This window comes from Toxotes jaculatrix, chromosome 3 (genome assembly GCF_017976425.1).
Source record: "Toxotes jaculatrix isolate fToxJac2 chromosome 3, fToxJac2.pri, whole genome shotgun sequence".
In the NCBI taxonomy this organism is placed as follows: domain Eukaryota; kingdom Metazoa; phylum Chordata; class Actinopteri; family Toxotidae; genus Toxotes; species Toxotes jaculatrix.
Window position 1 is genome coordinate 29405699 of NC_054396.1, and position 22451 is coordinate 29428149.

At 44.2% G+C, this 22451-nt stretch overlaps 2 protein-coding genes across 3 annotated transcripts in view; both read right to left on the reverse strand.

The window, feature by feature from the left end:
• Positions 1 to 1227: 1227 nt before the first annotated feature.
• On the reverse strand, positions 1228 to 11914 carry smpd4 (sphingomyelin phosphodiesterase 4). 2 transcript variants are annotated; one of them, XM_041033141.1, is made up of 20 exons: positions 11806 to 11914; positions 11403 to 11477; positions 11108 to 11194; positions 9733 to 9869; positions 9551 to 9626; positions 9363 to 9471; positions 9090 to 9142; positions 8831 to 8979; positions 8530 to 8662; positions 8323 to 8394; positions 5969 to 6058; positions 4294 to 4448; positions 4073 to 4163; positions 3864 to 3961; positions 3523 to 3686; positions 3128 to 3333; positions 2702 to 2932; positions 2410 to 2541; positions 2183 to 2311; positions 1228 to 1977 (listed from the first exon to the last, which is right to left on the reverse strand). In XM_041033141.1, exons 2-20 carry the CDS (start codon positions 11439 to 11441, stop codon positions 1657 to 1659), a joined length of 2472 nt encoding a protein of 823 aa, XP_040889075.1. In that variant the 5' UTR covers positions 11442 to 11477; positions 11806 to 11914; the 3' UTR covers positions 1228 to 1656. The 2 variants fall into 2 exon arrangements, with proteins under 2 accessions (XP_040889075.1, XP_040889076.1); XM_041033142.1 differs by lacking the exon at positions 5969 to 6058.
• A 453-nt stretch (positions 11915 to 12367) lies between these two features.
• Positions 12368 to 22451, reverse strand: part of si:dkey-49n23.1 (semaphorin-3D) — a 59767-nt gene continuing 49683 nt past the window's right edge. Inside the window, exons 13-18 of the mRNA XM_041033143.1 lie at positions 19193 to 19281; positions 17882 to 17923; positions 16839 to 16996; positions 15316 to 15380; positions 14391 to 14551; positions 12368 to 14250 (exon numbers count right to left, since the gene is read on the reverse strand). Of these exons, the coding sequence (XP_040889077.1) occupies positions 13741 to 14250; positions 14391 to 14551; positions 15316 to 15380; positions 16839 to 16996; positions 17882 to 17923; positions 19193 to 19281 (1025 nt within the window). The 3' untranslated portion in view covers positions 12368 to 13740. The remainder of the gene's footprint in view (positions 14251 to 14390; positions 14552 to 15315; positions 15381 to 16838; positions 16997 to 17881; positions 17924 to 19192; positions 19282 to 22451) is intronic.

Consider the following 22451-nt stretch of genomic DNA (forward strand, 5'->3'; position numbering starts at 1 on the left):
ATTTACTATGTTTTTGTGACTACTTTTTCCAGGGAAAGGCTCATGGGAAATAGGACACCGCCTGCAGTGTCCAGTGACACAGAGAGGAGGCTGTAGACCAGGATGCTGCCTATAAGGACACTGGTCCTTATAGGCAGCATCCTGGTCCTCCCACTGGTCTTCTTTGGTCCCTCCTACCAAAGACCCCAGATGATCCTGGTGTCAGCGAATGTTCTAAAGCAGGGGTCTTCAATGTTTTTCAGGCCAAGGACCCCGAAACTGATGGGGGGATGGAGCAGGGACCCCCCTATCCCCCTATATTTTATAAAATTGTGTTATTAAACTGAATTATTAAACATACCTTGTTATTGTGCATTCAGTACTAAGCTATTCAAACAATACACAGGTTCATATATTAATGTTTTTATTTTAAACGTGTAAGGTACAGTGAGTAGGGTGGCCATGAAACTGCCATTTATAAGCATAGGTATCTCCTTTTCACATAATGTTGCAGCGTGTAGTCAGTGCTGGAAGAAGCACTGAGAACCTTTAAACTAAGGTACCGATTAAAAAAATACTCCATTACAATTAAAAGTCTGGCATTTAAAATCCTATTTTAGTAAAAGTACAGAAAGTTATCAGCAAAATGTAAAGTATTTAAAGAATATGTTTTGCAGAACACCCTGCATTTCATAATTATCATTTATTATACTATTATATCCCTTGACATATTAAAATAAATTATATCAGTACTGATGCATTCATGTATAAGCAGTATTTTACTGCTAATTTTAAGTTATTAATTTACAGTTAGCCAGCTTGGTTCAAAGCAAGAATTTTTCTTCTTTCTGATTAAAAACGGACCTGTGCAGTCCATTGACAAAAAAACTCCAATTTGGCTTAAAATTCTTGTCTTCATTAGTGTATGAGATTATTAAACTTCCTTGTTACAAATTAGGTCACAGAACCACAGACAAGTGCAAACAGTTTATTGAGCCTTTTGGGTAAAAACGCATTCTGCTTTCACTGAGAAAATACTTTAATAAATGAGTCCACGCTAAATGTTCTGAACTGCACCTGGTTTCAGATGCTTGTTGTAAAACTGTGTCACCAACAGAGCAGCAACACTTTTTATTTACAAAGTCAGTATGTGAACCACATTTTAAACAATGAAGCAGTCACATGAAAAGCAAGAACAAAAGAGCTGCCAGTCCGTTTTCACTCTGCTGCCAACAGGGTTCCTACACATCTGTTTCAAAATGCTGTCTTCTCAGGAAACCTTAAAAACCTCCGTCATGTCCCACTTTTTTTTTTTAATATTTTGTTCAGAAACATGTGATATGGTGTATTTTTACACAACAGTAAACTGAATATTTTGGGATTTTAGACTGTTGGTTAGAAGACAGTTGATGACATGAATTTTGGAAAATTTTAATAGGTATTTTTAATCAGCTTTCTGATGCTATACGCTCCAAACAGCTGGCAGATTAATTGATTATGAAAGCAATCAATAGTTGCAGCCCTTGATCAACAGCGTACTACAATATTCATCATACAATGCGTGAGACCACTCCAGACAATTTATTAGATTTCACACATTTATGCCAAACATTCAAAGCTGGAACCGATCAAATTCACCATCAGTACTTCTCAGATGTGTAGAACGCTTCGGAACGGCTAGTGTGTTTTCAGTTTGTCGCCAAACAACGTCATGAAGAGTCCATACAGGAACCCTCCTGTGAGGATGATCACAGTGCTGGATAAAGGACCAAAGGACAGGAGGGCTCCAAACGCGTAGCAGATCAGCAGCAGCACTATCGTCCTGTAGCTGGCCAGCGGGCGCAGGCTCAGCCTCGGCTGCCGGTTCCTGTCTAACGTCCGCCGGGACGACGGGCTGTGCTTCAGTTTTGTGGTGGAATCGGGATCCGTCAGGTAGTGACGGCCGAGGCGACCCAGGAAGTCTGTTCGCGAGCAGAGTGCATTCATGTGGCCTCCGAACTGTGGGAGGACAGAAGGAAAAGATATGAGCTTCTCTTAGCTTGTTTCAGCCGACGTTTGTTAATATTCATGTTCATTAGGGGATATTCTGATTCAGGTACTTGATGACAGCACACGAAGCTCCAATAGGTTCATTATACGACAGAAGTTGACAATGTTTTAAAACAAGTGTCGCTGTGACGACACATGCTGCTGTCACACTTACCCTCTCGTTAACCAGAACAGAGATCCTGTAGAGCAGCCTGACCAGCAGGGCACTCTCATAGCTCCGAATGGGCTGCAGCTCCGGGTCTCCCTGATACTGAATGTCAAACCTGCGCAGTCCATTTATGATCTGTGCAAAAGGACAGAAGCCGACACACAGTGTCAGGGCTTTCATCTTTTCTGTTTGACCCACAGCTCGAACGCATGTAAGTAATCTGAAATACTAACCTGCCTCCTGCCCAGGTCCGTTAGGACGAGTCCATTCTCCCCTTGGATGCAGTCTGGCAGCTGCCTGCAGTTGCCATCATCCTGGGAAGAACCCAGGTTTGATATGAGCTGCGTCAGCTGCCCCTGGTTCAGCTGCAAAGCAAAGAAAGACAAATTTAACCAACACTTACAGTCAGAGTGTGACATGCAGCAAAGGGCCGCAGGGTGTAATCAACCCCCGAATATTCCCTAAACTAAACGTTTGTGACAAAACACATGGAAAGCGCCTGAGAAACAATCAAAGTAATCTGACCTTGAAGATTTGACACAAGTTCTCCAAAGCTCTGTCCAGAAATTCGTGGGTCTTCTTCAGACATTCCCCGCTCTCCTCTGCCTCGGCCCCAGAGAAGGTGCTGTTGAGATCAGAGGAGCCCAGCCCAAACCAGGACAGGAAAGAGGTATTGGCTGCCACCTCCATGGAGTGATCTGAAATCCTTTTGGCTGTCTGTCTGGCTTGTGCAATCATCTGGATTAACTTCATGATCTGCAAAACGGACACAAGACTGAGATTTCTGAGCCACCGCAGCAGGTATTTTCTGTATGACTTCCCACTACATCATGATCGACCTCTTTGTTTCCTGCCAAAGTCAAACGACCTGTCACCTTCTAACGCTGAACCTCCAGGTTGGTAACATATCGACAAACCCGACCACACGCAGGTGAAAGAAGGTAAACTTACCGCTCCCCTGAGCTCCGTGCCAAACATCTGTTTGTACTGACAGTCCTGGCCTTCCAAGGCGTAGACGTGACTCTTCACCCTGAACACCATGTCTGTCACCACCTTTTGCCGCGACGACAGGTAGCTGCCTCCCTGGCTCGGCGTCAGGTAGCCGCGGGGCTGGCGGTGGTGGAGGACGTGCTCGGGCTCCAGAAACAACTGCTCACCTGGACAGAGGTAACAGGTAGCACTGTTTCTCTTTCATAGACAGAATATCAGTGGAACACACGGAAAAACTGAGTTTATAGTTGGAAAAATGTGACATTTTCTCACCATATTGCAGCTGGAGAACTGTTTACACTGACAACCTTATTTATTTATTTTGAACAACAAAAAAGACAAGTCTACGTCCTCACCTTTCTGGATCATGTCTGCCAGGTTTGGCTGAGCAAAGACTTTGGCCACCCTGAAGACCATCAGTGCATTCTTGGCATTGACCAGATCTGTTCTTACTGCTCTGTTCAAAAACACCTGGAAGAGCTTTGTGTACATGAGCAGGTTCTCCTGAACAAACGACTCCCTGCAAAGGAACCGGTTACAGAACCAAAGTTACTACCTGCAGTCAGTACTGCACTACGTTTTTTAGCATCTCTCACTCCGTAAGGTTGACTAAGGACATTTAATTGCAGCCATGTTTGTTGGAAAGGTGGGTCAAAGACACGGAGTTCAAGTCAAAACACAAAGCCGTCAGACGCACCATTTTTCAGGTACAGTTCGGTTCTGGTCTGGCTGAGGATTGGTCTTCTCCCCCGTGTATCTCCACGGCTGGATGTAGCTCAGCCACGTCTCTAACACCTAAACACAGAGATGACAGACTCACTCCTCAGCACCGGCTGTTTGTTGTATTAACAGACAACTTATTCCAACACCAACTTTAGTGTGTGTGAGTGTGTGAGTGAGACCTACCGCTCTGAAGGAGGCGTCCAGAGGCCAGTGACTGAAGCAATGCTGAAGAAACAGGTAGAGTTTCTGCTGAACAAAGCGCTGCACCACCACTCTGCAGGCGAGAGGAACACCAAACATTCATTCAAATATTAAGAACTAATTTATTCAACATGTGAACAGGCACGAGACGTAGCATCTCCGCGAAGCCGAACAGCAGCATGTGTGAGTGTGACGAGGCCAACCTCTTGAACTCCTCCAGCGGGCTGGTGTGAGTGTGTGAGTGGGCGGAGGGTGAGGAGGACAGCTGCTCGGGCTTCAGGCTGCTGGAGAAGGCGTACAGATGTTTCACCAGGAGACGCACCACCAGCACGTGCTCCTCTGTCGGAGTGAAGGGCTCCTGAAAAGGCAACCGGTCACCAAGTGCTCCGCAAATACACGACACATCGTCACCTCAGCTCCGGGTTTCAAAAGCAGCCAATCATAATGCATCCCAGTCCAAAAGCAGCCAACCAATCATCAAAGTGCCATGTGACAGAGCACTGAGGTCCCACACAGCCAGCGACTGCTCGTCTGATGGATCTGTGTTACAAACTGTAAAAAACAACAGTGACTGAACTGCTGCTGATATTTAACCACAGATCATCTGAGTGTGCTGGACTACATAATGTTTATTCTCTATTCTGTTTTTTAATAACATCATTTAATCCTCACGTTCCTTAGAATTCAGTTTTTCTCAGCTGACACTGTTAAAACTCGCTCAGACTGAGACAGTGATCAAGGACTTAACAAATAAAGAACACCTGAGATATAATCTAGTTATTTTAAAGTTATTATAATTTTTTTTTTTAAAGATTTTTAATCATTAATTTTGAAATTGGAACTTTATCCCGACTGGGATTTATTAAAATGTAAGAATCCATTTACATTTTGATAAGTTACTGTGAGGAACAGAAGTAAAGGTGGGACCTTGATGCTCTGTTACCTGCTTATAGAAAAGCTGCTTTGTTAAAATGCTGCAGTGTTTCCTCGCCTGGATAATGCCAGCAATCAGAAACAGCACCTCTGTAAAGTACTTTGATGTAAAAAATGATCTGATTATTAAATAATTTTACGACTGGCGTGTAAAACAAAGATTAACTTTTTAAATGTGGTAGCATCTTTTGCTTTACAAAGATCAATAGTGTCAATAGAAAGAAACATTTATGAACCACATAAACATGTAGAGCAACAAAGCACACCAGACACAGTGTACAAAGCATGCCTTCAAAAACAAACAGCAAAAGAGAACCACACCCAAAGCATAAAAACAAAATCTGCTCAAAGATTCAAATTTCAAAAGCTTCATTCCAGGTTTACTCTTTCTGCCAAGGATACTTCTCTGAGGGAATTCAATTTACAGTCAGACTGAGCGACTTCCTGTCGAACAGGTGACAGCAGCTCATCGCACACGAGTCTGGGAGCATGATCTCTGGTTTTTCACACTGTGGGTAAGAACCAAACACAACAGCCTCCGCTTTCAACCGTCAGCTGAAAGTCATCCAATCTGGGAGGTCACATCTCTGACTTTATGTTATTAAATCAGGCCAAAACAAACAGGAAACCACTGCCATTTCATGAGGCCTGGTTGTCTTTGGGTATGGGGTGAAAATATATTGTACATCACAATTCACCAACCACTTTCACCTTTACACTGGCTGTTTTTTAGAAAAGCCATTCACATAAAGGCTCAATGTGTGCAAAAGCAGGACAGACCATGCAAACTAATCTGTGAGCATCAGGCTGGTGACTGGAGGGACAATGTCTGTCTCACCGTGTCTGTCAATACGAGAGAAGTAACCTTGACTGTGACCTTAACTGACTGAGGTTTACCTCCAGGAGGCCCCAGAGGGGCGGGGGTGAATGAAAAGGTAAAAGTACTTGGTAGGTGTGGAGGGTCCCAGAGCCTGGTGGGGCGTGGGGTTGGCACGGCATGCTGGACATACTGAGGCGGTACTGCAGCAGCGCCAGCTGTTCACCCACCAGGGGGGAGAGGAAGATGAGGAAGAGGAAAGACAACGACAGAAGGTGGAGGAGGAACAACAGCAAAGAGAGAGGAAGGGGGGGAGTGGCAAAAAAGGGAGGGTGAGGAAGAGGAGGAAGGGAAAGAAAAGGTGGCAGGAGGAAGGTTTACATGAGAACAGGAGAAAAGGAGGCAGCAAAAAAAGGAGAGTGCAACCGAAGAGAAACAATTGGCCAAAAACATTCAGGAGGAAAGGAGCAGAGAACAGGAGAGGAGACACACAAAAACAAAATATTGAGTGTGGAAACACAACGCGTTCATCGCTGGGGAACGATGCAGAGGCCTCCAGACAATGGGGGTTACATGACTGTAGGGACGGGAATCATTACTCTGTTTATTACTTTGTAAAGCCTAAAATAATAACAGGGATATTTCAGTGCATGAACAGCTGTGATGTACACATGCTTCAGGGATCTGCAGCAATGATAAGTCAAAATAAAACAGTGACAAATGTGACTGTTTCATGTACTCATAATAATTCCCATCCCTACTGTTTAACATCGTCAACAGAGTGAACTCAAAACTGTAAGATCTTGCAGTTTGAGTCCACTCTTCACAGGATGGACACACAACATAACACAACACAACAACTTCACACCGCGGTGGATACGTTTTAAAGAGGTGAGCGTTTGTGATGCAGGTCAGTGATCAGCATGTTACACATGAAGGGGCCATTTCACTGTTTCCTCCGCAGCCTTAAGGAGCTGTTAATGCCGGACTCGCTGTTTGTCCTTCTCTTACTCTGAAGTAAACTGAGTATCTCTGGGTTCTGGACTGCTGGTTGGACAAATCGAGACATTTGTCTTTAAGAAATCTGCATTTTTCACAGTGTTATATTTTATAGACCAGAGAAAATAGCTTGATAAATCATGAAAACAACTGTTAGTTGCAGCCCTAATTTTACCGAAGCAATAAGCACTCCATTACTTACAGTAACAGAGGAAACAGTGTGGTTGGGCGGCTAAACAAGAGCAAAGCATCTTGGTATCAAACTAACCGTGCGTACACCTGAGGGTCGAAGCATACAGCGTGTAACCATGGAGTCTCATCCAACATGTTTTATGTACAGTGCAGGTAAAGGGAACAAACTACATCAGCACAAAGTGTCACTGTGATTGCTTTTGATGGGGGGGGGGGGGGGGCAGCCATTTTGCAGCCTGATTTTTCACTGAAGCTGTTCTGAATATTTAACATGGAGATCGGTGCGGCACGACCCACAGGCAACACCAACAGAACTGACAGGAGACAGTGAGGACATTTGTCCAAGGCCACCTCTACACAAAGAGCCGCATCACTTCTGTCGTGGATCCCTGACATAAAAACTACTGCTACAGACAGACGATGTTTGAAGTACTGCACCAAAAACAATCACTGTGTCGCGACTTTGTGTTGGTGTTTCACAGGCAAACACACACAGAACATACCAACAAAACAAACACTTGCAACATGGGCATGCGGCATGCAAAGGACGTGAAAGCAAAAGCACTAATACCAGGAACACATGCCAATTGGCCTAACGCAGCAGTTTCACTCTGCAGCTACTCAAATGCTATAAATTCTACAAGGGATCTAAAAACCTATTTCAAATATAAACCGGAGAATCAGATGCTTTTAAAGTGGGGAACAGGAATGCTTGTGTTCACACTGCAAGGATTTAATTTCAGCTGAGTCATCGCTCCTTGTTTGAAACAGCCCATCAACAGGAACCTGTTGCTAGTGTGCATTACGCTGCTTGTCACTAACAACTGTGGTGCTACGCAGACATTTACCTGCTTGCAGTGTGAACACAGAGAGTTGTGGGTGAAGTTGTCCTTCAGTAATGATAAACAACACATCTTCCCAAACCCAAGGCTTACCTATAGACAACTTCACCCCAGCCTGCTCAGGGTGTTTTTGGCATCTCCCAGCCACAGAAGCTGGTTTATCTTAAAACTCAGACACACAATTTTATCAAACACAGATTTAGACTTTCAAACTGTGGCTGGTCAGGTACCCAGGTGGCTGACACACAGAATTACCAACCACAGGGCCGCTGGCCAACACCACTTTCCCACCCTGGGCTTGCTCCGAGATGGGACAGAGGTGGTGGAGACGTGAGGGAGGATTGTGGTCAGCCAGTCAACAGCCAGCCGTGCGATGCTGCAGTGCAAGGGAGAGGGAGGAGGGGGGAGGGAGGAGGGGAGGAGCCGGGGGACATATTCTGTTCTCTTACCTTCACCTGAGGAGACTGCAGCTTCTGGTACATCTCCAAGGAGTAGTGATGAAGCCAGATCTCCACAAACATCTTAGGAAAAGAAATCAACACGTTTTCAGCCTTAATCCAACAAACGTCAAACACAATTTGTCAGTTACGTTTCAGTCTGAGGACATTTAAAAGACACAGATCGACCTTCTGTACGTGGGAACCCGCAGTCCTTACCTGTAACAGAGTTTCAGACCTCCAGATTTCCTGGGCTGCGGGATCTGCGTTAACTGAGGGCTGATGGAATATGTGATGCTTCAGGAGACTGGGGCTGTGAACGCCATAACCAGCAAAGGAAACACTGGAAGATCTGTTGAATTTAAGGCGGGGGAGAGTGTAAACTCATCATATAATTCTGTTGATACGTCAATGTTTCAGTCTCCACTCGGATTTTCTCCATCAAAAGGTTTGTTTAAATGCTGCAGATGAAAATCGCTCTAACTCCTGTACTCTCAGGTGATTTTCTCGCTATAAATACCTCGGTGAAGGTGCAGTGACAGAGCCTCTGGAGTCAGAGAAAGGAGAAGGAGGCACACTCCCTTCACTGGGGAGGAAATATTTCAGGTAAGTGTCCACCAGCACGAAGTAGGCGCTGTCTGTGGAGCTGTGTTGGCCTTGGGGGTAGTTCTGAAAACAGAGTACTGATTAGTTCTCCCTGTGAAGACTAAGACAATGACAATCATCTTTCATTATTTCTTATGAACGCACGAAGACAGGCTGTACTTCACCAAACTCACCTTCGGCGTGATGAGACAGTAGGCGAAATTAAACATGAAGAATTCAAATGGATCTGCAAAACGTTAAGGAATAACTTAACTCTTATTTTGATAACTGATTAGTCATTTCAGACATTCATCAAGAAAAACTGCAAAAAACAAAAAAACCCAAAACATTCTCTGGATTCAGTTTCTCAAATGGAAGAATGTGCTGCTTTTCTTTGTCACATGGGTTAACAAACCTAAACCTAAACCTTCTGTAATACCATAAAGAAAACGTGTTGTGAAGGATACTGAGAGCGAGGTTCAGAGTCAGCAGCCCAGACAGGGGGAACTGCAACTTGTTGTGGAACAGCGGACAATCTGGGAGGACTCCTTCCTGGATGCAGGCCTTCACAGGACCCTTCAAGATACACAAGCTCTTAGGTCAGAACAACAACAAACAACATCACGGCTCCAAAATAATCCTCAAACTTTCTTACCGGGAGATAATTGACAGGTATTTCATATTTGTACTCTTCTGCTTGAAGTTTGTACACGAGTTTCATCATTGGCCCACTGCAAAGAAAATCAGATAAGAATTCTGATTCTTTAAACACATGAACTAAATCACACTTGGCTGATGGGACACATTCTGCTGTGGTCATACAGACACACCAGCTACCTGGGGTTTAGGAAGTCCATGACAATGTTGTACTCATTGCTCCTTGAATGCAGGAGCCGCAGGTTCCAGCCTGCGATGATGCCGTCCAGGCTGCCAAACACAGTCTCCACCAGCCAGGGGAAAATCAGGTGCAGCTCCTGAAGGGAAACATACACCGATGAACACTGTTCTCAGAAACTGGCAAATACAAACACATTTTAACACAATACACTGACTGACTGACAAACAGCTTCACAGTGAAAACTGTTACTGTGGTTGTATCAGAGGCAGCGCAGCACAGAGCCGCAACAAAACAACAGGGAAACTTAAATGTTGGACGCAAATATTATTCAAATTATGGACCGAGTTAGTCAAAGCACCACTATGTGAGCCTCTGACTTCTGGTTGGTACAACGCACAATATAATGAGGAATGGGTTCTAATAACCAGTTCCATTTTGGGTCAGCTGTTTGCCTCTTTCTGCCACTACAGGTAACTACAGAGAAAAAAGCATCACAGAATCCTACAACCCTTCAGTATTTCTGTGGTTTGATAATGAGTGGAATAAACACTGTGCATATTTTTTTTAGCTGGGATGTCTTCATTTCACATCAAGTCTAAAAACATTCAGTAAGGGATTAAAGAGAATTCGGATTCGATAAGCAGATTCAGAAGCCATAAAATGTTACTGGACTCCATCCCTGAACATGACAGACAGGAAAACCTCCAGACTGAAACAAATACAGCAAGTACAGACTCATAACATAAATAAACATCAATGAGGGAAAAAAAAACAAAGAGTCAGCAGATGATAATGAATCAACACAAAGTAGCTCTGTGGACATTGTCTCACTGGGACATTATAGGGACAGGCCACAACACAAACCACACACAGACTGTAATCCTGCTGCCTCACACTCACCCTTTGTGAGGACGGGGTATTTCAGTGTCACTCACTGAAATACCAACAGCACAACAGCTGCTGTCAAACTGAACTTCAATTATCCACAGTCAGATACACAGAGGAACAATTATTTAATATGAACTCAAACAGTTCAGCTGTGCCCAGCATAAATTTCTCTAATGCAGTATGATTTTAATCTTTCATCTCAGATTTCTGTGCATCTTTCAAACTCCAGTACGAAGAACACACAAGAAAGTAAAAGTTCTCAAAGTGAAACTCTGAAGTCACAGTACCAGCAGCTGTCTCTGTCTCAATAAGCCTGAACAAAAACTATGTGAGAAATGTCACTGTATAGCGTTCAGAACACAGCTGCTATACTTTCGAGTACATCGGACCTGTTGCACTGGGTCCTGCATGTGTCGTGTCAGTGTGTAAATTTGACATGGAGTCCAAAAAAGACGCAGGACAGCGGGGTGGAAGAAGGGACAGTACCTTTGCAGGATACTCATCGATGATCTTCACCAGGTCTTGGCATCGCTGAAGCAGAGGTTTGGTGGTCGCGTCGGCTTTCAGGTTGGCCTGGAGCGACATCGTGATACGTTTATGATAAAGAAATTCGTTTTACCGGAGACTCATTCAGAGACACAGCGAAACTGTGATTGTATTAAACAGAGGGCAGTCAAAAAACATTTATTAAAAACTAAGTCAGCTAAAGATTGTCTGACAGTAAGAGAAGCGTGATGGGTCCCGGTTAAAAATGTAAACAGTCATGTTAAGACAGACTCACCAGCAGGAAACTGGGCTGTTGCAATGTTGGAGCAGCCATGTAGGAGCTACAAGTGATAGTCCCCGGACCTCCGACCTGTGGGTGGTAAACCACAAAAAAAACTTTATTATTACTTTGTCAGGCTCCTCAGCAGAAAACAAACCTGCTGATCACTGAAACAAGCGGAGGCCGCGGAAACAGGATGACAAATGTGTGTACTGGTAATCCGACTACAATGTCTCCCATTGACTGGAAAACTCAGCGGACACACAGTCAACGAGCCATGCAAGTTAGCATGAGCGGGCTAGCTAGCAGGCAGCTAGCGAACTTAAAAACAGCCCGGAGACGCAAACTGCCCGGTCCGCGTCCCTCACGAACATGAAACACAAACACGGAGGAAACCTTCGCGCTTTCCCGTGAATACCTCGTTGCCTTCGCCGCAGACACTTGTTCAAAATTTAGGCTACTTTCCCATGAACCGCGTTTCCATCTGCGTCGCTCAACCGCGTCCTGCAGTCGTTAACCGCTTCTTCTTCTGTGGTGTTTCAGTTTGTGTTCACGTCCTGCCACTTTACCGCCCCCTCCTGGCCTGTCCCACCTCCTCCTACACGCCTTCAGGCTGAAGATACTGGTTTAAAAATGACAATAATAACCAATTAGAACCCAAATGAATGTGACCTTGTTCTTTCTTGTCTTTATCTGTTTTTTATATATATTACATTCTGAAGATTACACAATGCACGTGACTTAATAGTCACGTGCATTGTGATTTTTGTGTGGTCTTTTCCCATCAAGCCTGCAGTGGTATGTTCACTGGGCGACTGTCTCTGTCACCAAAGTCAACCACGGAAATCATTTTTTTAAGTCTTTGCTCCAAGAATTCCTGGTAGTCTTAGTAACAGTAATATTAGTAACAGTAAAACAAATTGAGTTTATTCTGCTTTTGGAAAATGAACCAAAAAACTGTAAAACCACTGAGAGTTTTTATTTGTTTTATTTTTACATGTAAGTCTTGTGGTTTATTCACATCATACAGTAAGACTCAGTTTCATTACTCAGTTTTTGATCTCAAAGCTTATTGGAGGATTGTGACATTATCAGAAATACACGTTTATATAAACACTCGATTCTAGTACATGAAGAAAGAAAACTATCAAAAATAGAGTTCTTTAATATACATTGTTGGGAATAATAATTATTACAGTTACATGACAGAAGTAATGAGCAACATAAAATGTATTTTCAAGCACGGTCCATTTCATGTGTGCGTTTTCACTGAGGCTTTTACTCCACCCGTCAGGTTCGTATGAAGCCCAGATCTTTGCTCAGCGTTACATCTTGAAACAAACATAAATATATGTAGAAAACATTATATGTTTTTGTTATACACAGTTAAATGTGTAGCAGTAAACCTGGCAAACGTTTTTCTTATTTACTGTTCTGTCATTAATTTATACTGTTTGAGATCCTGATACATTTTCACCTGTCCGTCTGTCCTGTATGAAGAATTTGCAGTTTTGCTACAAATTTCATGTCAGCTATTTGGTTTCACTGGCGCACGGTGCTATAAAAACCGTATGAAAAGATCATTTGGGTAGAAAAGAGATATACTACAAAAGGATTGTTGTGGTCTGAATACTGGTGAATTCAGAGGTCTCTATTCTCTGACGCTACGAGTAGTAACTTTAAAAACCCTGAAAACTTGGTTTAAAATCTTAAATATTTCTTTAGAATATTTAATAGTCGTGACTAAATAAGCAAAAGTCAAAGTAAAGTTTGGAAAAAATCCTTAGTTACTATTTATCAACAGTTTAACAAACTCAAAAATAAGCAAATCTTTTTCATGCAGACTATTCAGGGCCTTTAAACTCAGATAGGTTAGTTTCTGCATTACTATCCAGATAATTATCCAGCAGCTTATTTTAGCAAAGCAGTAAATGTTAATGTAGATCTAGAAGCTTGCAAACAAAATGCGATCAGATGCATGTTCTCCCTTTGAACTGTTTATGTGGAAAAGGCCGGATAATACAGTGTGTTGTCTTGTAAACTGTTGTGTATCATTATAAAATAACATTTTCAGGTTTAGCTGAACCTCAGAGAAATGCTGTTTGTTCCAAACAATATGAACATTGTTAATAATATGAATTTACAGACGAATAACTTTTTTCTACGTAGCTATTTCCATTTTATGTAGCGTCTAAATGTCAGAATATTCAGGATAAGGATATACTAATCGTTTTTAGTCTTAGGGTAAATGCATGTGGTGTCACTTTATTCATTGGCATTATTTGCACCTTTCCTTGTCCTCTGCATGTACAGGATCTGTTGTCCACAGTCAGTCTCTGTATCCTCCAGGTGACTAGAGGGGAACCTCAGGAGGGTTGTTCCTCCTCACCCGGGCTTTCCTGCTCTCCTGTTTCAGCTTCAGCGTGCGGAGCTTCTGCTGCCGGCGTTTCTCACGGTACCACAGCTGCTCACAGTACTCGTCCACACTCAGACTGTTGGTCCCCATCATGTCCAGGTCTTTGTAGCTCCTAAGAGGGAGCTGCTGAAGATCCTGGGGCAGCCACGAGTTTCTGTGTCCCGGCAGCGAAGGTGGTGGATGGAGGGGCCCTGACTGGCCTAGAAACCCGCTGACCACGACCCTGGATGGGCCAGTCCTCCCATGGGTTGGACTGTGCTTCTGCTGGTAGCGGGCTGGGTGGAGGCTATGGTTGGGGATGATGTGGACATGGTATCGGGCCAGGACCTGGCTGTAGGAGTGCTCGTGGCTGGTGCAGGTGTAGAGGCCTGCGTCAGCCAGCTCCAGGTGTTGAACCAGCAACCCTCGCTTCATATGGAGGGATCGGTCGTCGTCGCTCTGAGGGACCTGAGAGGGGGATAGACAGGAAGATGTTCAAGCTGTCAGTCGATTCTTTTGTCATCAAATACACATTTAAAACCACGACAGAGTTTTGCTATAATAGTTTATTATTCCAGCTGAAGTGTCCCATCTTTAGATTCACTCACTTCTCTGCTCTCATGTATCTGACTGAGAGTTTGCTGCTGGCTGTCCGTTTGCTGCTGCACCGTCCACCTGAGCTCGGCCTGAGGTGACCGAGGAACACACTCCAGGAAGGTGGAGTTTCCCTCCACACCGTACACCAGCTTCACCTCCACAGAGTCAGAATCTGACGGAGCAACGGAGAAAAAAAACGTTTGAATAAGTTCAGTATGTTGAGCGTTTTAGTGCCAAGAACAAAATCATGTGAAGTGTTCAGTGTGTGCAGTGGCGTGATTAGTGTGAATCTGAAAGAGGAGAAACATTGTGTGTCAGTCTTCACGGGAAGAGCGACAAGAATGACACAATGATAAAGACAAGAAGGACGTATTAACAGCTGCATGAACACTGATTCATCATTTCATCTTTTCCCTGAAGAGGAAGCAGAGAGAACTGCAGTTACACAGTGTGTCCCCTAGAGTGCGCCCTATCTCTGCCTGCACAGCTGAAAGGTAAAGAAGGAATTTTACTGTATTTTCTACATCAGTAGCGACCTAACTTTTTCTGTTATGCTTTATTTTTGAAAAAGTAAAGTATAAACATCTAGAAATAAATTACCTGGCATTTCTGGATGGGAACATTCACGCACACATCCACATGCCATTATCTCTTATTTGGACTTTCCAGACATTCAGCACTGGTTAATCACGTGTATCTGAGTTTGTGTCAGGGACTCGTGCAGAACTTATGGAGCCAACAGCTAAAACCATTGTGATGTTTTACATTCCAGCCCCTGCACTTCAAAACACACAATCAATCACACAGGGTGTATAAGTGGAAATCCTCTGTTTCTCTGTACATACTAACCACACGGGTTGTCCATTACGTAACTGCTGACAGGAAACTATTTAAGACAGAGACAGTTTATTCATATCAGATGGTGGAAATCCTTACCGTCCTCTGTGAGAGGGCACTGACTCCAGGGGTCTCCATATTTTACATCCTGTCTCCGTGCCCGCCTAACACACACACACACACACACACACACACACACACACACACACACACACTGGGTTTAGAATATGTCTCCTGCTGTGTAGCTGTTGTGTTTGCAGTTGTGTGTACTGTGTTTCCTTCTATGGAAACGTTTTGGACGCTCGCTCTCAGATGAATTTAAAGGGACACGCCACTGATCTTAAACATTAAGGTCAGGTTACTCGTCCTGGGCGGCACCGCTCCATCTGTGAACAGATGATTCACATCAGCTGCAGGTCTGAGGGAGCTTTGTGATGATGTGGGAGCAGTGTAATCAGGGTTATCTCAGCTTGGGTTAGAGAGGACTGAATGGACGGACTTTGAAAGACATGGGTGTCCACCAGGTTCCGAGGTGGTCCTGAGTTTCACTGATGGAAATGAAGGATTCAGTGGTTCGGTTTTTGGAGCCTGACTCACACTAAGGACTAAACCCCCATCACTACAGGCGTGAACTCGACCTCCACATTCAGCTCTACGCCTGCTCCGGTGTGTGAGGAGAACCTACGGCACTTGTTTCGATTCCCTCGACAAATGGAAGCACAGCCGTCGGCAGCTGAGCTGTTAGCTCCGGCTCGACTGTATGAAAGCAGACAAATGTGGGAAAAGCTGATCATCACGGTAAACAGCTTCCCCATTTAACTTAATATGACTTTAATTAGCTTCCCGGACTTGAAAACAATACATGGAAGCACATTGCCGGGAAAATGAACTCTCAGCTGTGTTGTGCACCAGTATAGTAGTACAACGGAAGGAAACTACTGTCCAATCAGAGCAGAGTATGTAAATTACATGCTTAGCAGTAAACACACCTGCTGGCGTCAGACTGGTGGGAAGCAAGAAAGAGCTGCTGATATCTCTGCACTGCTTTTTAGATCTGTCTCTCACAACTGCATCGCTACAGAACTGCAAAACCGAATCACTGGAGTACAGCTGTAAAACTTTATTTATCATCGTTACATTACATTATCTGACTGTTCTCCTTAATTCATTCATCATTCATTTGTCTGTAAAACACATTGGTTGCACTCTGATGAACAAAAACATGGTGAAAACAATAATGCAGGTCACTGTCTGACAGTGACGTAGACTCATCAGTTCAACGGCTGCTGACAGCAGCAGATAATATAGTTTCCTTCAGATAAAACTGTAACAGCATGAAATCCTCCTCCTCACTGTTGTTACTGGGCTCCTCGGGGGTGAAAACATGAAGCTACTGCGATTATGAATGAGAAACACGGAGCAAGAAGAGGCTATGAAAACACAGAATGTTGTTTCAGCCATGGTAAAGAGTGCTGTCACGTCTCCTTCCAGTCCGACCTCCCTTCTCAACCCACCCCCTCCTTTCTTGGCTTTAAGTTTTCTGTGGCATATCTGAGGGTCTCGTCCTTCTAATGTCTGAAAGTGTCTCTCCTCACCCGCCCCCCCCCCCCCCCCCTCCCTACCTCTTGCTGGTGGGGAAGTATCTGGAGCAGGTCTGTCCGTCCCAGGAGCAGTAGGGGTCTCTGGCCAGGCAGCACTCGGCACAGTCGGTCCCATATAACTCACACCTCTGGAGCCCCAGCTGGGCCACGCCGAGCTCGCTGGACACATACAGCTGTTGCTGTAGACGAGAGACAAGCAAGGGGAAGAAACAAAACAATAGCATGAACACAACTCGTCCAATTTTTGTTTTTACCTTTATTCTTTTCAGTAATTTATTTTGGTTAGCATTTTTATGATAAGTCATAGACGTAACAATCCCTTTGTGAAACCAGAGTTTGTCATTTTGTTTTTTTTAGGCGACAACATGAATTCAGAGTAAGAACCTTTACTGAACACACAGACAGACACGTCACTGTCAGAGGACACAGCAGACAGACACACCACAGTCAGAGGACACAGCAGACAGACACATCACAGTCAGAGGACAGCAGCAGACAGACACACCACAGTCAGAGGACACAGCAGACAGACACACCACAGTCAGAGGACACAGCAGACAGACAGATCACAGTCAGAGGACAGCAGCAGACAGACAGATCACAGTCAGAGGACACAGCAGACAGACACGTCACAGTCAGAGGACACAGCAGACAGACACACCAGAGTCAGAGGACACAGCAGACAGACACGTCACAGTCAGAGGACACAGCAGACAGACACGTCACAGTCAGAGGACACAGCAGACAGACACGTCACAGTCAGAGGACACAGCAGACAGACACGTCACAGTCAGAGGACACAGCAGACAGACACGCCAGAGTCAGAAGACAGAGCAGACAGACACGCCACAGTCAGAGGACACAGCAGACAGACACACCACAGTCAGAGGACACAGCAGACAGACACACCACAGTCAGAGGACACAGCAGACAGACACACCACAGTCAGAGGACACAGCAGACAGACACGTCACAGTCAGAGGACACAGCAGACAGACACACCAGAGTCAGAAGACAGAGCAGACAGACACGCCACAGTCAGAGGACACAGCAGACAGACCTACCCTCTTGGTTGACAGCTCCATGCTCAGGATGGCAGTGGGACTCTGTGCGATAAAAAGGAAACTGAATGAATGTTCGTGCTGCGTTGTGCAAAAACACACAACAGTTACACACACTGGACAGCTACAGATGTTTATGAAGAAATCACTGAATGATGGCAGAAATGAACATGTTTCAACAAAGTGTTTCATTCAGACGCACCAAACTTTGCAGACAAACCAGGAAGAATGTAAGAAAGAAGGGAGGCTCATGTGACGGACACAGAGACTCTGAAATATTCCTGATATTTCAGCCTCGGTGGTCTGGCTTTGAGGTCGGAGCAGCTACTGAGATAAGAAATCTAATGAGCCTCTTTCTTCCTCAGAAGGCGAAATTATCCCACAGCTCCATTTTTCTCGCTCACTGACTTGTTTCAGCGCATCATAAAGGAAGTCGATGACCCCTGACCAGCCTGAGTGGATGGGTCGAATTTAAAGAGGCGGGAGAGAGACGGAGACTCGGGACGTGGCAGAGGACAGGAGAAAAAATATTTCTGCAGTGATCTGCCTATCCTGTGTCCTGTGACAGCCAACAAACTGACCAGCCGTTCAAAAGCCTCCAATCTGAAACCAGTCAGGGTGCAAACTGGTCCCTTCCTTGTCCAGCTGAGCTGTACGCTCAGTGCCAGATGGTTTAACCCTGTTTTGTCTGAGGCACATGGAAATGGGTCAGTTCCTGTTTTATTCTCTTTTATAAGTAAACAGACAATGAGCATGTGGGATCCTGTTTGTTTTTGTATGTTGTTTTCTGTCTTTCTTCCTTCCCTTCACCTGTGTTCTGTTCATTTCTCGTCCTCTATTTCCTCAATTTTTGCCTGTTCTCTCTTCTTTTCTGGCCTCCTCACCTCCCCAGCTTGTCTCTGCATACTTGTTTATTTACAGATGAGGACCTTGGGAAATATGTGCCCTGCTATCTTTTCTCTGTTTAGTGGAGTTTTTCCAGGCAAATATGTTCCATTGGAAAACTACAGGGAAGGCCTCACGGAGAACATCACGATGCAGATGGGCAGCGGGAGACACCAAAACCAATTTTAGCCTTAAAAGTCCTGTGTAGCTGTGTGTGTGTGTGTGTGTGTGTTTCTGTGGGATGATGTGAGCTGAAGGAACAAACTCAGCAGCTGTTTCCTGGAGGTTTTCACTGTGATTCTCGTGATAAACGTGCAGACCAGGTGATCAAAAAGTCACCTGATATCCCACCTTCATTTGAAAAGTCACGTTTGTGGTCCATTGGTAAGCAGCAGGTGTTATTTGAAAAACTTGACATCTGTATCTCACCTGGAAGACAGTCATCTCCTCTAGAATGATCTGCTCTGTGTCCCAGTTGTCTTTGATGACGGACACCGCCTTCACCACCTTCCCATCGTCTGGAAAACGACAGAGAGGAACATTTACTGAAACGTCAGATTTTCTGTTGGACCCCTTTTTTTTTTTTGAGAAACAGCAACACTTTGCTCCTTTTTAGTGTTTACGACCTGAAGACATCGTGCCTCAGTTTCAGGCGGAGTTAAGTTTAGGGATTTAAATTTTTCCTTAAAAGTCAGTGAGAAGGAGGACTGTTGCCATGGTAACGCAGGACAAATCCTATAGTGGTAGCCTTAGCAACGAAGGATCCTGAAACTAAATGCACTCAATGGAAAACGTTTGAGGAGGACTTGTGGGATTTTGTCACAACTGTTAGACACACCAGCTGTTACAGTGAACACACACACACACTGTGTGTGAGCACACAGACGCACAAATCAGAGACACAAGCTGTCCTGTGTACTCACACATTTGTACATAAACAAGCAGAAATGGACACATTTCAATACAAGAAATGGAGACACACACACACATACACACACACACACACACACACACACACACACTCATGTGAAACACACACAAACACATAATGTCAGGATGCTCTCAGGGAACCTCAGAGATCTCACTGTGGGAAAGCTCCTCTGTGTGTGTGTGTGTTTGCAGCTGTATGCGAGTACCAGGCTGAGACTATTACATGCTGCGTGAGTGTGTGTGTGTGTGTGTGTGTGTGTGTGTGTGTGTTTATGCATGTGTGTGTCCACAGATGAGTCTGTCAAACAAGCCTGCCCTGCATGGACTAATAATGTACTTGGATGTCTGTGGTCATCAGAGACCTTTGTCCTTTTACTCCAGAGCCAAAATGAAATCTGGCAACTTTGTGTTTGTGTTGTTCTGATGACAAAAATAAAAATAAATGTCTACAGCGTTCTGAAAACTTGATGACCAGATCATCTCATTATCAAGTATCGAGTTCATTATCAAGTGTCTCCAGAATAAGACCTGTACACAACATGTGAGACTAATTCTGTCAGATGATTGATGAATGATTGATTGATTGATTGATTGAATGAGCGTTACCCACTTTGAACCAGAGTGAAGTTAAAACACTGGTTTAAACTCTGTGTCCACGACACATTTACACCGTTACTCATTTCATAACTGGTAGCTCCCCAGTTCAACCAGTTCTCTACTGGTGGCCACTGACGACTCAGGAGGAGTCACATGGGTTTAATGTTTCTCAGTCACGTTAATCAATAATTTCACAACAGCTGAGTTTTCAGGTTACAGCTGCACCGGTGTGAAATTCGTTAAGTGTTCACATGTGAATTATAATTAGCAGCTCAGTTTTGACCTTGTGGTTTGTTTTTAGGGTCTCTGCTTGGTGGAGGTCAGAGTTCATCGCCCCGGGAACCGCTCATGGATACGTGAATCAAACAAACCAAAGAAACACGTCTCCTCTCTCCTCTCTTCTTCTACATTCATGGTTTGGTTTCAAAGATGTGAAACTTTAAGAGAACAGTCGCACAAGTTTCCAAATGATGAAGTATTTCTGAAACACACATTATACACATAAATAAGGATCACTGTGTTATCACATGTCCAGGTGAAGCCATTATTCACAGACAGAGTTTTAAATGATAAAAGATGGAGCTGAAATCCTGTGAAGCACTGTGAGCGTTTCAAAGCCGGATTTATCTCAGTCCTCTGAGCCGCTGAGCTCCACTGATTCCAAAAACTATTAAACACACATCAGCTCATAACACAAACTCACACACTGGAGTTTATTTTGTCCCACACACACACTGTCCTGCTGCCCCAAACACTCACTACAGCACAGAGTGGATTAATCCGCCGCTGAAAATAGTTCCCAACAACGTCACTATTTCCTCTTGTTTTAGAAACAAGATTTTGTTGAACAGTTTACTGCAGGACAAGGAACTATGGGAGAATTGCTCATAACTAATTAAGCTTCCAAAGATCACATACCTGTTCTTAAATGGCACAATGTTGAGCCACTACTCAAGTCTCTGTGCGGCCTCAGCGTAACCTGTAGACTTCTCAAATGTATATTTTACTTTTAGAATAAACCACCCTGACGTAAGCACGTGGCTGAGCAGTATGATATATGGAACAGGGCCATTATCTACCCTCATACACAACAACAACAGAAAATCTGCGATCAGACAGAAGACGAGTGGAAGGATTCATCCTGGCCGAGCTATGTGAAAATCTGAACACATGAAAGAGCAGAAAGAGATTTATCAGGCAGGTACATGTGCAGAGGACGGGGGGATGAGAGATGTGGGAGAGGAATCCACTTAGAGGAGATGTATGGAGCCATCGGAGCACCTCTGGCCCCCGGGCCTGTCAGCAGCAGTTAAATAACCTCCACCATTTATCACACACACACACACACGCACACACACACACACACACACACACACACACAGCATCACAGATACCTACATACAGCTTTAGGGTTTTTATGAACACACACACCAGGTTACCGCAGATAGACACAAAGAGGAAAACACACACCTGCAAACACACATGTATGTGTGTGTATGCTGACACACACACGCACACACACTTACAAAACGCAGACACACTCAAGAACCCATTCACCCCGTCAGAAGTGTTGCTTTGGGTTAAAACAGCAAACCTCTCCACTTCCCACCGTCGGAGGTATTTTACAGGGATAATGAACGAATGCAGGATGTTTACACACAACAAATCAACCACGCTCCATCGTCCTGCACGACATTTTAATGATGTGCTGTGCTTTAAATGCTAAATTGTGGAGAGACGTCTCAACTCATTTCTTTGTTGCGGGGTCCTGTTTGTTTCTACGTGACCAAGCTGCTCTCCAGTTCGAGCCTCTCAGATATTATGGTTATGTTTCAGTCACAGAGCTGAACATCTGAAACTCAACACTGTTCTAAAGGTGTTTCCAAAAACAAGATTCCTCTAACCATCAAGTATTCTGTTTGATAAATATCAGTTAGAAAATATAAAACAGGATAAATGAAAGTGATGGTAAAAATCCTTTAACTTTAGTTCATGTTTTACTAATTGAGGACAGACTTCAGTTATTTCTGGTTATTTTTTAAACCAGATGGTTTAAAAGTGGCTCAGAGGTTTCAGGAAACCTGTTAAGCAGTAAGTTAAAGAAGCTTCTGGGTTTCAAAGAATTCCAGGGATTTATTTTTCTGAAAATTGGACATTTGGC